Raw genomic sequence first — 13854 nt, 5'->3', positions numbered from 1 at the left:
ATAGTTGGTTTAGTTGTTTTAGTCAACCAGCTTTGCTCCTGTGAAGAATTTTGTTTACATTTCAGTTTAGCTATAAGTCGTCATGATTATACAAAAGTATTTGGCCTGATACCATCAGGGGTTTGTATGCTGTTTAAGAATCAACCTAATATCACTTCACTCCCATACAAACATACAAACTTTTGTTGGCAAGATTTGCTTTTCTAAGCAACCTAAAGACAACAATAAATCGATCAGAGCTTTATTTCAGAGTACCATAACCACGCTACCATGTGTCATTTTTTTCTGATGGTATCATGTGGAACGAAGTTTGGAGACTCCCTAATCAGTTTTTAATTACCAACAAAATGAAAGATATTTCTTATAAATGAATACACAGAATTTATTCTTCTAAAGATGATCTTCAAAGCAAATTCAGATTAGACATTGATACGAGCTGCAGCGTTTGTAAAACCAAGGAATCTACTGCACATCTTTTTGGTTTTGTAACCTTGTGCAAGATTTCTGGCAGAGTTTGTGTTTTTATCTCAGAAAATGTATTTAAAGGATTTGTACTGTTTTGGAAATATGTTTTGTTTATTCTGCACAAAAACCAAAAACAATCCAACTTTGATAACAGATTTTTGGTTAACTTGTTACTTTTAATGGCTAAATTTCTTATTCACAAGTCCACATGTTTAGGAAGACCTCCCTCTTTTTATGTATTCTCCTTTGAACTTGTAGAGTATCTTAACTCAGTTAAGAACTCCACGAACCCAAAGCTATAAAACGATTGGTGTTTGTGAAAAAATCAAGATCTTTCAGTCACTTTGTTCTTTGGCTTGATCAGTTTCCCCCTAACATATTTATATTGTTGTTTCTGAATACTGTTCTTGTACTTGTTTATCTATGCATACATGCATTTTGTAAGTACAACACCATTATTGTGGTACTGTTTAAATCCATTTTGTATTGTACTGATGTTTAAATAAAGGTTTGAGGAAAAATAGAAGGAGGACATCAGGAAATAAAGTCTCTGCTGTGTTCACCCCCACGACGTGTCCTCTTGCATGTCCGTCACCATCGTCACTGATGTAAAGTGGTTTAATGTTACTTTTTTCCTGAAAGCCACGACCGTCTCCTTGGTCGTGGTTGTGTTGAGGACGGGGGCGACTGTAGCCCATTTTGGAGGTGCTTCAGCCCCAAAGTGAATCAAAGCACCCCCACAGATTTCTTACTTTTTTTGACAATATTTGCTGTTTGTGTGACACACTACTAAAAATATAAAAAGCATACAGTACTTTACTTGTTTGAGACGTAACATTTTAACAACAAAAGTATAGATACCCCCCCGCCTCCCAAAGTGGTTTGTTCCAGCTCCCCCCTGCTCTGGCTCTAGCGCTCTGTCTGCCAGAGCGATGGTGGCTGAGACGCAGCGGAGCAGAGGTGGAAGTGTCTGGCTTAAAACAGGACATGTTGGCTGCATTTAACCTTCAGTTACTCTTTATATAGTTGGTAGGAAAAACATTACACCAGGTAACCTGCAGTGTTGAAAACGTGTTTTCTGACGATGTTTGCTGCCCTACAATCCGTCCTGCTCTGTAAAATCAGCCACATCTGACCGTCCTGTTGCTCCCATTGAAATGTTTACAGCCTGTTTAAAATCTAAGACTTATAATTGTCCGTAGCTGCTGTTGTTACCACTGTCCTGTTAGAAATGGATGCTAACTGACTGAATGCCCATTAACCTTATAACACCTGGTGTGTGTGTGTGTGTGTGTGTGTGTGTGTGTGTGTGTGTGTGTGTGTACAGACAGCCAGGTTCATAATGGATATGAGGAAGTTTTTTCAAAAAAGGAGCCACGTCAGGTAAAAGTGTAAAATCAAACGATCCATCAATCAGGAATAATGTTGGATCAGTGTTTCAATGTTTATCTTTTATTAGATGTTCGTGTGGTTTGGTTATTTGCCTTTTGGTTGAAAGTACACTGAGAGGACTTTTTATTAGTGATCTTAATAGTATTTTTTCATATTAATGTAATTTTTCATCTAATTGAATCTATTTGTGTATGATTGTCAGTCCAAAGAGGGAACGTGAGGAGAAAGTACGAGGTGAGGAAGAAGCAGGTAAGCTAACAGACAGGGAGCAGTGACAGGCAGAAACTGTTAACCTGACAAAGAGGAAAACCTGATTTTACTCACAGTCTGGAAGTTGTGTCCTCCCTGTATTAAAGCTGCTAAACAGAATCTGCTAAACAAACTGGGCTGAAACATTTTGACCCTCTTTAACAACATCCCAACATAACATTATCATTGATCGGGGAGAGTAAAATTAATGATATATTTTTATGTGGTTCAGCCACAGCTTTACTGAAACCTCTGTAAAGCTGTAAAGAGAAGCAGATGCTCTGTTTCTACAAATGTTTTAAGCTTGTTTCAAAGATTCTGTACTGCAGCTTTAAATGTTTTCCAAAAGCACACACACACTTATCAGTGATTCTCACACTTGTTACAGTGTGGACCACCTGATAAAAGGTCAAGCTCTCCCAAGCACCACTATGAAAGCATGAAAGTCATAAAAGATTTTTTCATGCATGGTATACATTCTACCACAGGCAAAGTTGCCTCCATTTTTATAGTTTTTATTAATATTTTGTAATAATTTCTTCTGTTTCGGGAGTGTTTTTATGTGTCTGTATTATATTACACACACACACACACACATTAAAAGTGAATCTCTGTCCAAAAAATGCTCTCAGTTTACTTTTCACTCACTGTGAGCATCATTCATTATTCTCCCAGTAATGAAGGTTAGGATATGTATTTTTATTTTTATTCCAATCCATTCTTCTTTTGCAGCATTTAAATAACCTTGATCAGATTTGATGGTTTTGTTACAGACTTTAAAAAAGTGTTTTTCTTTTCTTTCACAAATGTGGGATTAAATTGTGTTCAAATGTGCAAAGCAGTGATGTCATGTTTTGTGACGAGGACCCAGGCACAGAGAGACGTGATGAATTTAAGAATCTTATGATTTAATAAAGAAATTTGCAGACTTGCACAGAGATGGTAAAATTATGATGACTGATAACAGAGACGAAGACAACAGACGGTGAGGACAGGGAGGAGCAGGGGTTTAAATGCACCGAGGAGACATTCAGAGACAACTCGGGACAACATTTAAGGACACAGGGACTGACAGAGACAGGTTTATCTTGCCTGGCTGGGCAGCTCTCTGGGTGCTCAGCACCCCCAAAGCTCTGATCCTAGAATCGCCCCCGGTTAAGGAGCAGGTTGCTGTCCCTGCACCACGCCTTCAGCCGCTCCACCTCGTCCCTGTCGGCAGACTCGTCCCCCACCCCACACAGGTGTGCTCGTCACTCAGCCCTGGGGAGAGCAGTGGTAACAGAACTGCTAACATAGGCTGTGTAACTGAGGTGGTGACTCTACCTGTACACCCACTTGTTTATTCCTGCTCCTCCTCTCTCAGCCTGTGTGCTGTCATTAAAGCTTAAATGTAACAGTGAGGCAAAGCTTACAGACCAATCAGAGGCTGCTGCTGCACAGGTAACATCCCTTAGACCTCACCTGGATGTGGAGCTGTGAATGTGACCGGACATCTTTCACAGACTGGAACAATGATGCTCAGGTGACCCGGTGGCGCTCGCTGACATTTCATTACTTTCAGGTTCAGTGAGTTTAAACCTGCAGCAGCAACAATGGCCGTTTATTAAAGACAGACCTGCTCCTGGAGAAGCCACGCCTCCCTGTGAACACTCTGTGACATCATCAACACCCATCCTTGACACCTGAGTTCATCCTCACCTGTGCCTGCTGTTCTGTACTGATGGGCAAAGTTAAGTGGCAAACCGTCATACCTACTTAAACTTGTGCTGGAATTACTCTGTGACAGCAGCAATGTGCATGAACTACTTACGGTAGGACGGTTTGTTCTCCTGCCACGCTCCTCTTAGAAGTCTCAGATGTGGAGATGTTTTTTCTACTGTGACTCTAATGACTGCCGGTGTGCCTTTGGGCCTCAGCAGGTGAGGGCTGTGGTTGTTTTTACTGAACGTTGTATTGTGTTTGTACAAAAATAAATGTAAGCTCGGAGACCGGAACTGCTTCGGACACAGCTCAGGTGTGTGCTGGAGCCCTGCTGGCGGCCAGCGGAACTGCAGCTGCTGCGTTTCCCTATACGGAGCTGTTCCTAATGTTCTGTCCGTTCCTCGTACATGGAGCGCTGTTGTCGCACGTGCCGGTTTGTTTTCACGCTGTTCCCGGCCGTGCACGCGGGTGAGAGCGGCTCGGGGCCGCGCTCACAGGAAACCACCCAAATAAGGTAGGAGGAAGTGATGACGCGGCTGGATGCGCTCCACGTGACCTCGAGCCCTCAAACACAGCGCGGAGCCGTGACGTGTCTCCGGGGTTTCCGGCCATGGCGTCTGGCCGCGCGCCGCGTTTCGGGCTCGGTCCGGCGGGTACGCGGCCAGGCCGAGCCCCGGACCGGGCCGAACCGTGTTCGCTCCTGAAAGCGCGGGACAAGGGGCGCCGGGACCGCGGACGGCCGCGGGAGCACGCGCCCCGTTCGGACCAAATATGGGCTTCCGACCCGCCATATTTGGGAATCTACGTCACGCAGGAGTCTTTATAAAGGCGGGAATCCTCCGAGAGGACCTGACAGCACCGAGTTCAGGCTGTGCGCTCGCGACAGCCAGAAACAAACAGCTGATGTTGTTTACATCCTCTGATGACGCAGCGGCCTCACCTGCGCCGGTGACCCTCCGGTAGAGTCTCACCTCCAGCGTTGGCGTCCCGCGAGCGGCAGCTTCCGCCCGGAAGGAGCGCCTCTCCGCGGGGCTCAGCAGCGAAGGAGCTCCGGGAGCCGAGGAGCTCCCCCCGCAGGGACATGGCGGCCACAAGGGCTCTGCTGCCGGAGCCGCTACCCGGTCTACCGCCGCCGCTGTCTCCACTGGACGGATACCCGAAGCTGGAGGACTTGCAGATGCTGCTGCTGGCCGCCTCCGGGGCCGAGGGAGCCGGGCAGCTGAGCGGAGAATCCGGAGAGTACGGAGGTGAGGAGCCGGTCACCCGTTTATCTGTGTCGCACGCGTGCGCGCGCATGCTGCAGCTCGCATTACAGACTGCAAAGTTGCACGAGAGAGTGTTTTATTGTGATTTAAATGTTTGTCAGTAAAGCTGAGCTCGTGCTCACCTGTGGCTCACACCTGCAGCTGTGTGAGCCACAGGTGCGCTTTCCCTGCACCATGGCAGAGCTCATGGACCAATCAGGCCACCGTACGGAGGTCAAAGGGTGCTTCCTAATGAACCAATAAATAAGACTCCCAAGTGTGCTGTGACGTGTTCTCACCCGTGCGCCTCCTTCTTCCCCTCAGATTCCCTCTCGGACCTCCCAGACCTACAGAGCCTCCTCCCACTGACGCCCCGCCTGCCCTCGCTGGCGTACAGCGGCCGCTTCTCCTTTGAGCCGTCTGTGTCGACCTGTGGCGGCAATAATCTGTGGGCGGAGTCTCTCCTAAGCCTGTTGGTCGGCGTGGCGGCTCCGCCCACTGCCTCCAGCCTTCCTGTGTCTTCATCGTCAGTGACATCATCATCGCCATCCCATTCGACCATCAGTTCCATCCAGGTGACCTGCGGCTCTGCTGAAATCACCTCGGTCTTCTCGGCGATACCGACCTACACCTCAGCCGGCGCCGAGCCACTCCTCCCGGCCACAGACTGTCAGCCAGCCCCTCTGGCCTTCTCGCCGCAGCAGGGTCCGCCTCCCGCCTACACCGCCGCTGCTGCGTCCCGTCTCGGCCTGCAGCCGTCCTCGCTGGTGACGATGTTGCCAGACTACCTTCTGCCGCAGCAGTCGGATGCCGAGCCCGGCGTAAACGTGGATCAGAAGCCGCCACTGCTCACGCCACTCTCCACCATCAAAGCCTTCTCCTCGCAGATCCAGATCCAGCCTCCTGGCCCCGCCTACAACGCGCAGCTCACCAAATCTGGCAGACCCAGGAAGTTTGCCGCTGGCCGCCAGTGCAAAACACCGCCTCACGAGCGGCCATACGCCTGCCCCGCTGAAGGCTGCGACCGCCGCTTCTCCCGCTCCGACGAGGTGACGCGCCACGTGCGCGTGCACACGGGTCAGAAGCCGTTCCAGTGCCGCATCTGCATGCGCAGCTTCAGCCGCAGCGACCACCTGACCACGCACATCCGCACTCACACCGGCGAGAAGCCGTTTGCTTGCGCTGAGTGCGGACGTAAGTTCGCCCGCAGCGATGAGCGCAAGAGGCACGCCAAGATCCACCAGAGGCAGCGCGAGCGCAAAAACAACAGTAACTCTGCCTCCACCGCCACCATCACCACACCCCCCACATACTCCTCCCCCGCACACAGCTCCTCCCCCTGCTTCACCTCCTCCTCCTCGTTGTCACACATCTACAGCTCCTCGCCGTCCCCCCACCTCTACTCCCCCTCCTGCTCCTCACCGATGGCGAGCCCCCAGGCAGAGCTGCCCTCCCCCCACAGCTCCAGCATGTGTTGACCTTTGACCTCAGACTGACAGCATCGGACTGCAGAAATGTTTACCGTGCGGGGTCAAAGGTCGCCTCGTGGTGTAAATATGAATCCCGTAGTTTGTACATATTGTTTACACGCATGTTGGTGAACATGTGTTCACGTGCTCCGCCTACTGAGTAGGCCTGTATGTTTACATTTTCTACTCCACCTGTTTCCTCTCAAAGAGCTTCAACAATAAAAGTCTGAACCCTGCTGGTGCTTTTAATTTGTAGGAGGTGTGTGTGTGTGTGTGTGTGTGTGTGTGTGTGTTTCACATCAGCTGATGGAGGTCATGTGACATGAGACAAAAGTCAGAAACCCTCAGTTACGTGCGGCGTAAACGTTTCTGAGGCAAAACCTGAAGTCACTGTTCGAGGGATTCTCACTCAGGTTTGTAGCTCCTGTCAGTCTGAGTGGATCCGACAAAGGTCAGAGTTCAAAGGTCGAATCAGAAGCTTAAACAGTGACAGCTTCACTGAACGCTGCCATTAAATCCTCCCTGTGTGTGTGTGTGTGTGTGTGTGTGTGTGATCGGACTGTGACCGCAGCACCCTGCAGGAAAATCCCGGTGCTGCTGAAGGCCAAAAATGGCGCTTCCTGCTGCTGCAGCGGACATCCTGACGCCCATATAAGGAACTTCCTGCTGTTTGTGATGTAACAGCAAGGACTGGGATAGCAGGTCAGACTGGAGTGTGTGTGTGTGTGTGTGTGTGTGTGTGTGTGTGAGAGAGAAAGTATCTGCACTGCAGACACATGAAGTTCAGAGTCCTGCTTTCACTTTCATCTGCAGGAGTAAAAGTAAATCATGTTGTTTGGATGTTTATGTGTATGTCCTTAGTGCTAATTATTTAGCTGTTAGCTGTAAAGTAAGCTAGTACGTAACAAACTGATACAGGATAAGGCAGGGGAAAGTTAGAAATGTATAATGGTGGCAACATAACATATATTATAGCACAAATACTGACATATTTCTGTAATTAAAAGAGAACTGTAATATCAGCTTACAGTGAAACATGGATGCAAATATCCCAAGTGATGGGACGAATCCCGTGGTCCCTCTAACAGAGAGATAAGGAACCAGTGCTCACTGCTCCACCCGTGAAGATGGAGAGCAGAGAAAGAGGTCTAACACGGTGACACAGAAAATATGTTTCCCAAAGAACACACTCGGCCAGAAACGAGGCAAGTCCACAAACCAAACACAACCCGAGCTTTCTACATCATGAAGGAAAAATCGACACTGAATTCAATTTGATTTTATTTTATTTACACAGCACCAAAGCACAACAACAGTCGCCACAAGGCGCTTTATATTGTACAGTAGCTCCTACAATAATACATACAGAGAAAAGCCCAACAATCATATGACCCCCTATGAACACGCACTTTGGTGACAGTGGGAAGGAAAAACTCCCTTTTAACAGGAAGAAACCTGGAGGGGCGGGGCTATCTGCTGCGACCAGTTGGGATGAGAGAAGGAAGACAGGATACAGACGTGCTGTGGAAGAGAGACAGAGGTTAATAACAGATATGATTCAGTGCAGAGAGGTCTGTTAACACATAGTGAGTAAAGAAAAACTCAATGCATCATGGGAATCCCCGGCAGCCTACGTCTATTGCAGCATAACTAAGGGAGGATTCAGGGTCACCTGGTCCAGCCCTAACTATATGCTTTAGCAAAAAGGAAAGTTTGAAGCCTAATCTTGAAAGTAGAGATAGTGTCTGTCTCCTGAATCCAAACTGGAAGCTGGTTCCACAGAAGAGGGGCCTGAAAACTGAAGGCTCTGCCTCCCATTCTACTTTTAAATACTCTAGGAACAACAAGTAGGCCTGCAGAGCGAGAGCGAAGTGCTCTAATAGGGTGATATGGTACTACAAGGTCATTAAGATAAGATGGGGCCTGATTATTTAAGACCTTGTATGTGAGGAGCAGGATTTTGAATTCTGGATTTAACAGGAAGCCAAAACAGGAGAAATCTGCTCTCTCTTTCTAGTCCCTGTCAGGACTATTGCTGCAGCATTTTGGATCAGCTGAAGGCTTTTCAGGGAGTTTTTAGGACTTCCTGATAATAATGAATTACAGTACACAGAATCCTCCATGCAGTCCTCGTGAGCAAACCTGTGGGCTTATGAGGCCTGCGCTCCTGCAGTGCCACACATCTGTCACAACAGTGATTCTGATGGGCACAAACAGTTCAGTTGATGAAGATGTTTAATGTTGGTGCAGGGATTCCAGCCTCTGGTTTCGCTGTGATCTTTGTGTGTGAGTCAGTTTCTGTGCACACGCAGAGCAGCTGTACTACAATCATATTTCGTAAAGCAGCTCCAAGCTGCAGACAGGCATGTGCCCGGGCTCCTCTATGCACACCGTGAGCAGCCTTGCAGAGGTTTCCGTAGTGTAGTGGTTATCACGTTCGCCTCACACGCGAAAGGTCCCCGGTTCGAAACCGGGCGGAAACAGGCGTTTGCTTTTATTCATACACACGTTTCGCATCATTAACTGGTCCGCGTGGACCACTTCCTCGTGAGTAGTTGTTTAACGTGTACTGACTCACGTAAACGGAAGTGAAAGCAGCAGTAAGAAACACCAGTGGCGATACGTTCCCTGGAACATGTGACACGTCTGTCCCACTGAAACGTTTTGGGTTGATTGCGCGTGCACACTTTGATTGCGCGTGCCTCGTTCAAACTACGCACACGGCTAACGGCTCTGCTGTTAGCTAGCATTTCTTCTTCTTCAAGATAGGAAAAGAAAAAAAAAAGTCATTAGTGTTTCCGCCCGGTTTCGAACCGGGGACCTTTCGCGTGTTAGGCGAACGTGATAACCACTACACTACGGAAACCTGCTCACAGCGATGTGTAAACACAGTTATGTTAATGCAACCCTCATCAGGTCACAGATAACGGGCCACGGCCCAGCCTATCGGTGTCTGTGTGCGACGAGGAAGCTGCACAGTTTCCGTAGTGTAGTGGTTATCACGTTCGCCTCACACGCGAAAGGTCCCCGGTTCGAAACCGGGCGGAAACAGCGGTTTTGTTTCGCCGTGCTGTTATAATCGATAGTGGCATCATTTCCACAGTCCAATAATCTTCTGCCTTTCCTTCTCCAGGCGTAAATGTCCGCCTGAGTGTGAATATGAAACACTTTAAACACACACAGGGTGTATGACGTGCTCTGAGTGCTGCAGTAGAGTACAGAGACCAGTCCATTCACCAGTCATCGTCTCCAGAAGACACAGGAAAGACGATCCTTTAATCCCCAAAGTCCAGGACGTACTCTCCCTGCACCTCCTCCTGCAGCCTGAGGCTCCGCTCCCTCACAGGTGCACACGTGTCTTTAATCGATCGAGCTTCAACAGGAGGGATCGGAGCGCTCCCTGGGTATGACTGTCAACTATGAAAACTCCTTCATCAAATGGATCTGCCAAAATCGTAAACACTATTCATCTGGTCAGGACACCATTTGTAAGTCTGAATCTCCCATTTAGCAAAACTCTAAACACACAACACATTTAGCAGTGCGATGCACACAGGCTACAGAAGTGAAACACAACTAACACACTGTTTGCATCATACTACCACTCAACATTGAAAACACATGCGCACTGATGATGGATTGAATCCGAGCTCCCAGACCTTCACAAACCTTTCTCTCACAGTCAGCTGACAGTTTTTGGACACTGCTTTAGCCACATGCCAGGGATCAAACTGGTGAAGCTGTTCAGGATTGCTGACCATCGTTTCTTTTACAGTTTGAGGATGTCTGTCAGTGGAAATGGTTGAGACACTTTATTTCCCTCTCTGGTTTTTAGAGCTTCTTTAAATCCTTTGATTTCAATGGCATTAGAATTTGAAACTTGGGTGACAGGTAGGGTGTAGGTGTTTGTAGAGGCTGAGTGTCCAGGAGAATCACACCTGCCATCTCCACAGACAACAACTTCTTCCTGTGATTTCATGGCTTTTAACTCACTACTTTTGCTCTTTTATCCACATTTTCTCAATAACAGGAAACACAAATCTCTTTCTCAATGACGTGTATGTGTCTTCACTTAGGTTCAAGTTACTACAAAATTTAGCAAAATGAATGCCACTGAAAAAACTGATGCTGTTAGAAGCAGGTTTCCTTGTCCTTTGGTGCCACTCAAAGTAGGCTGAGACTGCCATCCGTACTGAGCTCCAGAGTCAACTGTGATCCTTCATTTTGAAGCTCTTTGATTTCTTCTTGTACAATCGGGGAGCCACACTTCATACACCGCTTGTGTAATTGTTTTAACTGTGGCTCATAAACTAGAAGAAGTCTTGTGTTTGTATGTGCGGTATTTGAAGTCTGAGACTCGAGAGCTGGAGGTCAAAGCAGCTTGCAAAGAAAAGCGTCTGGACTTCTTTAAGTTGCTTGAAGACGTTTCACCTCTCATCCGAGAAGCTTCTTCAGTTCACTGGTTCACTAGATTCATCAAATGACAAGAACAAATCCTGGGAGTTACCATCATCCACGTCTACTTGTTTGTCCAGTTCAGTCTCCTGTCTGCTTGTGTAGGTGTGGTCCGCTGAGACTGGAAAGTGCACATCAGACTGCTGCTGTGCCGCTACGTCTGACTTACTTATCTCAGTCTGGGTTGATGCATCTGTTTTACTTGAAGAACACGGAACACGGAACACTTACGAGTACTGTAGTAGCTTCAACTGCTTCATTGCTTGTCTCCTCCATAACTGACGTGGTGTCTGATTGGTCGTCATCATCCACGAACATGTTAGCTACTGTAGAAGCGGGTTGTTGTTGTTAGTTGCAATTTACAATGTAATTTTAAATAATCAATGGATATTACCCAGCTGCAGAAATGCTTAAAAAGAGGTTTGGGTTTGAGGTGGAGCCGTGTGTGTGTGTGTGTGTGTGTGTGTGTGTGTGTGTGTGTGTATTATCAACATGAAAACAACACACACACGTTTAATGTTGCCAACATAACTCTGTCAGAAACCCACTCAGCTGATTTACACACACGGAGTAATGAAAGCTGCCGTTCATTCATGATGAACACAGCAACAAACTGTTTAACTAAACATGAATCCAGCTGTCATAAACCTTCAAAACACAGCTGCACATTTATGCTGCAGGTTTACTCTTATTTCAGGTAACCTTACTTACCTGTGGTTAATGAGCACTCAGCGCTGAGGTCTGACTTCTTCTCTGGAGGTGGAAAGTTTTAAAAATGACGAAACAGCGCCGGGAGACCACAGTGGCCAATAATATATTACATCCGTAGTGGTTTAGCGCTACCATAGAGAATGAATGGGAGACGGTTTAGGGCCGTTTAGGTAAACAATCCCACGGGGAGTCATGGGTGTAATACCGTCTTTGGCCACAAGGTGGAGAAATATGCATGTGCGTCAATGGTGTAGAGCGCCACCAGCCCAAAGGGCTGTGATCATGGACAAACAAAGGTACTGCACAAGGGTTTAGTGCAGTGATTCCCCGACGGGGAGGCCGTAACTTTTTCGCTTTAACCCACGTTTTTGTTAGAGGTTGGGACACCCAGATTATTGTTTTTATAAAAAAAAGAATAGCTAAGAACTGAGACAGACTTTTATTTGGCTCTCAGGCTTCCACACATACAGCTTTATTATTGAGATCACAGATGGAGGCCACAGAGATTTAACCACAACATCTCACATTCATCAGCCTCTTTATTTTTTCTGTCACAAATGTAAAGAGAAAGTAGAATAGACATGAACAACGAGCAGAGATAACCCAGGAACCAAAAATCATTAAACATGCTCTCAGTGCTGAGCTCATCACAGTGTTTCTAATAACAGTGTAAACAGAAACGTCACCAGCGTCCTCCCTGCACGAATGCCGCTCTGGTTCCTCTGTTAGTCCAGAGTGTAGATGTTCTCCTGCACCGGCCTCCTCATGCGGATCTCGTAGATGATGTGAGGAGGTTCTTCAGAGGAGAAGCTGCAGAGTTACAAACAGCCGAGTTACTGCCAGAGCGAGCCTCAGCACTGCAGCAATAACTCTGATTCATGTTGTGGAGGTGGTCTGTGTTTCTTTCTGCGTGCTTTGTTTCAGGTGTGAGAGTAAGCTGGCTGGCTGTGATTGGCTGTCGCTGTGTGACATCAGCGTGTTAGCGTGCTGTTTGCTTCCTGTGCTGAACTCACCAGCCGGGCTTTAAGGCTCGTCTGTAGATTCCACCTGCAGCAGAAAACAAAAAATGAACCTCATGTTTGTGTCTGTGTGCAAACGTGCTGCAGAGACATGGAGGACGTACGTCTGAAGGCCAGGAAGAGGAACACTGCGGCGAGGACCATCAACACGCTGACGGAGAGAGAGAGGACGGGAACGTTGATCTGAAGGGAGAGGGAGGGCAGAGCGTCCTCCACCTGCAGGTGGAGAGGATTCATCAGACTGCAGCACGGACAGTTTCGCTTGGAGCTGGCTAACAAAGGTCTGAGGCTGAAACGGTTAATTTAGGACATGAACTCTTAAAGTGGGCTGTAGCTCAGGCAGCAGAGCAGGCAGCCACTAACCAGAAGGTCGGTGAGGTTTCATCCATTCATGCTGCTGAGCTGGGATCTGCTGATGACCCAGTTTGTTCCCAGCGGTAACTGTGGGACGGACGTCCTCACCCTGACTCAACACTGTGGTGTACGCACGAGCTCCTGGTGTTTGTTTGCTCCAACGTGCTCCGCTTTGGTCTCACCTGTTTGCCCTGTTTCCAGCCTCCATGCTAAGCTAAGCTATGAGCTAGTGGCTGTACAATCCCGAACACGTCGTGGCCTAAGATGGCAGGTAATGGCGAGGGTGGTGCTTACTCACAGTGAGGGTGTCAGCGTGCAGCAGGGTGGAGTTTCTCCTCAGAAGGTCCAGCTGAGACGACAGCAGAGTTTTCCAGTTGGCTAAACGAGACAGAGACCAGAGACCTGGAGTGGACGTCTATCACAGAGAAGAGTTAACAGAGACAGTTCACCTCACCTGTCGTCACACCTGTGGAGGTCGGTGACTCCGTCACTCGTTCAGTCGTGAGCTCCGTCGTTGTGCTCGCTGTTGTTGTTGGAGGAGGAGAGCTGGGGACGAGCGCCGAGACCGGAGCTGAGAGGGACAAACATTGAATCACCAAACTCTGGAGAACCTCAGAAATAAAACCAGTCGCTCACCTTTGACCACTCTCAGGTTCATGATCATCTTCTGGTCGTTGAAGAGCCCGTTGATGTCCACCCTGCAGCAGTACGGCCCGCTGTCTGTCCGCCTCACGTTCAGGATGTCCAGGTCCATCTGCCCGTCCATGATGTCCCCCGTCAGCTGGTAGCGGTCCT

At 48.0% G+C, this 13854-nt stretch overlaps 2 protein-coding genes, 1 long non-coding RNA gene and 3 other non-coding genes across 8 annotated transcripts in view; 4 read left to right on the top strand and 2 right to left on the bottom strand.

Moving 5' to 3' along the window:
* Nucleotides 1-3106: 3106 nt before the first annotated feature.
* Nucleotides 3107-6774, top strand: LOC146661371 (early growth response protein 1-B-like). Its single transcript, XM_085421510.1, has 2 exons — nt 3107-5054; nt 5376-6774. The coding sequence occupies exons 1-2, from the start codon at nt 4889-4891 to the stop codon at nt 6527-6529; spliced, it is 1320 nt and encodes a 439-aa protein (XP_085277636.1). The 5' UTR covers nt 3107-4888; the 3' UTR covers nt 6530-6774.
* A 2156-nt stretch (nt 6775-8930) lies between these two features.
* Nucleotides 8931-9003, top strand: trnav-cac (transfer RNA valine (anticodon CAC)). The gene has a single exon. It is a non-coding gene; the product is annotated as a tRNA-Val (tRNA).
* A 310-nt stretch (nt 9004-9313) lies between these two features.
* On the bottom strand, nt 9314-9386 carry trnav-aac (transfer RNA valine (anticodon AAC)). The gene has a single exon. It is a non-coding gene; the product is annotated as a tRNA-Val (tRNA).
* Nucleotides 9387-9468: 82 nt separating this feature from the next.
* The window catches only part of LOC146661366 (uncharacterized), a 10683-nt gene continuing 6297 nt past the window's right edge, over nt 9469-13854 (top strand). The window contains exon 1 of the long non-coding RNA XR_014913612.1: nt 9469-10008. This is a non-coding gene — a long non-coding RNA (uncharacterized LOC146661366). The remainder of the gene's footprint in view (nt 10009-13854) is intronic.
* On the top strand, nt 9499-9571 carry trnav-cac (transfer RNA valine (anticodon CAC)). Its single transcript has one exon. It is a non-coding gene; the product is annotated as a tRNA-Val (tRNA).
* timd4 (T cell immunoglobulin and mucin domain containing 4) overlaps nt 12221-13854 on the bottom strand; it is a 2451-nt gene continuing 817 nt past the window's right edge. For 2 of the 3 annotated variants that reach the window (XM_085421545.1, XM_085421547.1), the window contains exons 3-8: nt 13696-13854; nt 13514-13630; nt 13358-13437; nt 12810-12921; nt 12700-12733; nt 12221-12496 (exon numbers count right to left, since the gene is read on the bottom strand). The exon at nt 13696-13854 is cut by the window's right edge and continues 4 nt beyond it. In XM_085421545.1, coding sequence (XP_085277671.1) covers nt 12412-12496; nt 12700-12733; nt 12810-12921; nt 13358-13437; nt 13514-13630; nt 13696-13854 — 587 coding nt within the window. In that variant the 3' untranslated portion in view covers nt 12221-12411. The remainder of the gene's footprint in view (nt 12497-12699; nt 12734-12809; nt 12922-13357; nt 13438-13513; nt 13631-13695) is intronic. The other variant, XM_085421546.1, reaches the window with a different exon arrangement.

This window comes from Rhamphochromis longiceps, linkage group LG10 (assembly GCF_057381845.1).
Source record: "Rhamphochromis longiceps isolate RC_006_pf linkage group LG10, R_longiceps_female_GT1.1, whole genome shotgun sequence".
Lineage (NCBI taxonomy): Eukaryota > Metazoa > Chordata > Actinopteri > Cichliformes > Cichlidae > Rhamphochromis > Rhamphochromis longiceps.
This window is presented reverse-complemented; position numbering and strand designations above follow the sequence as displayed.

What these genes read in the sequence shown, in the direction of transcription:
- LOC146661371 (XM_085421510.1), top strand. Translation starts at nt 4,889, where the DNA reads ATGGCGGCCACAAGGGCTCTGCTGCCGGAGCCGCTACCCGGTCTACCG. An exon ending in AGAATCCGGAGAGTACGGAG is followed by an intron (nt 5,055 to 5,375) that starts GTGAGGAGCCGG and finishes TCTTCCCCTCAG; the next exon opens with ATTCCCTCTCGGACCTCCCA.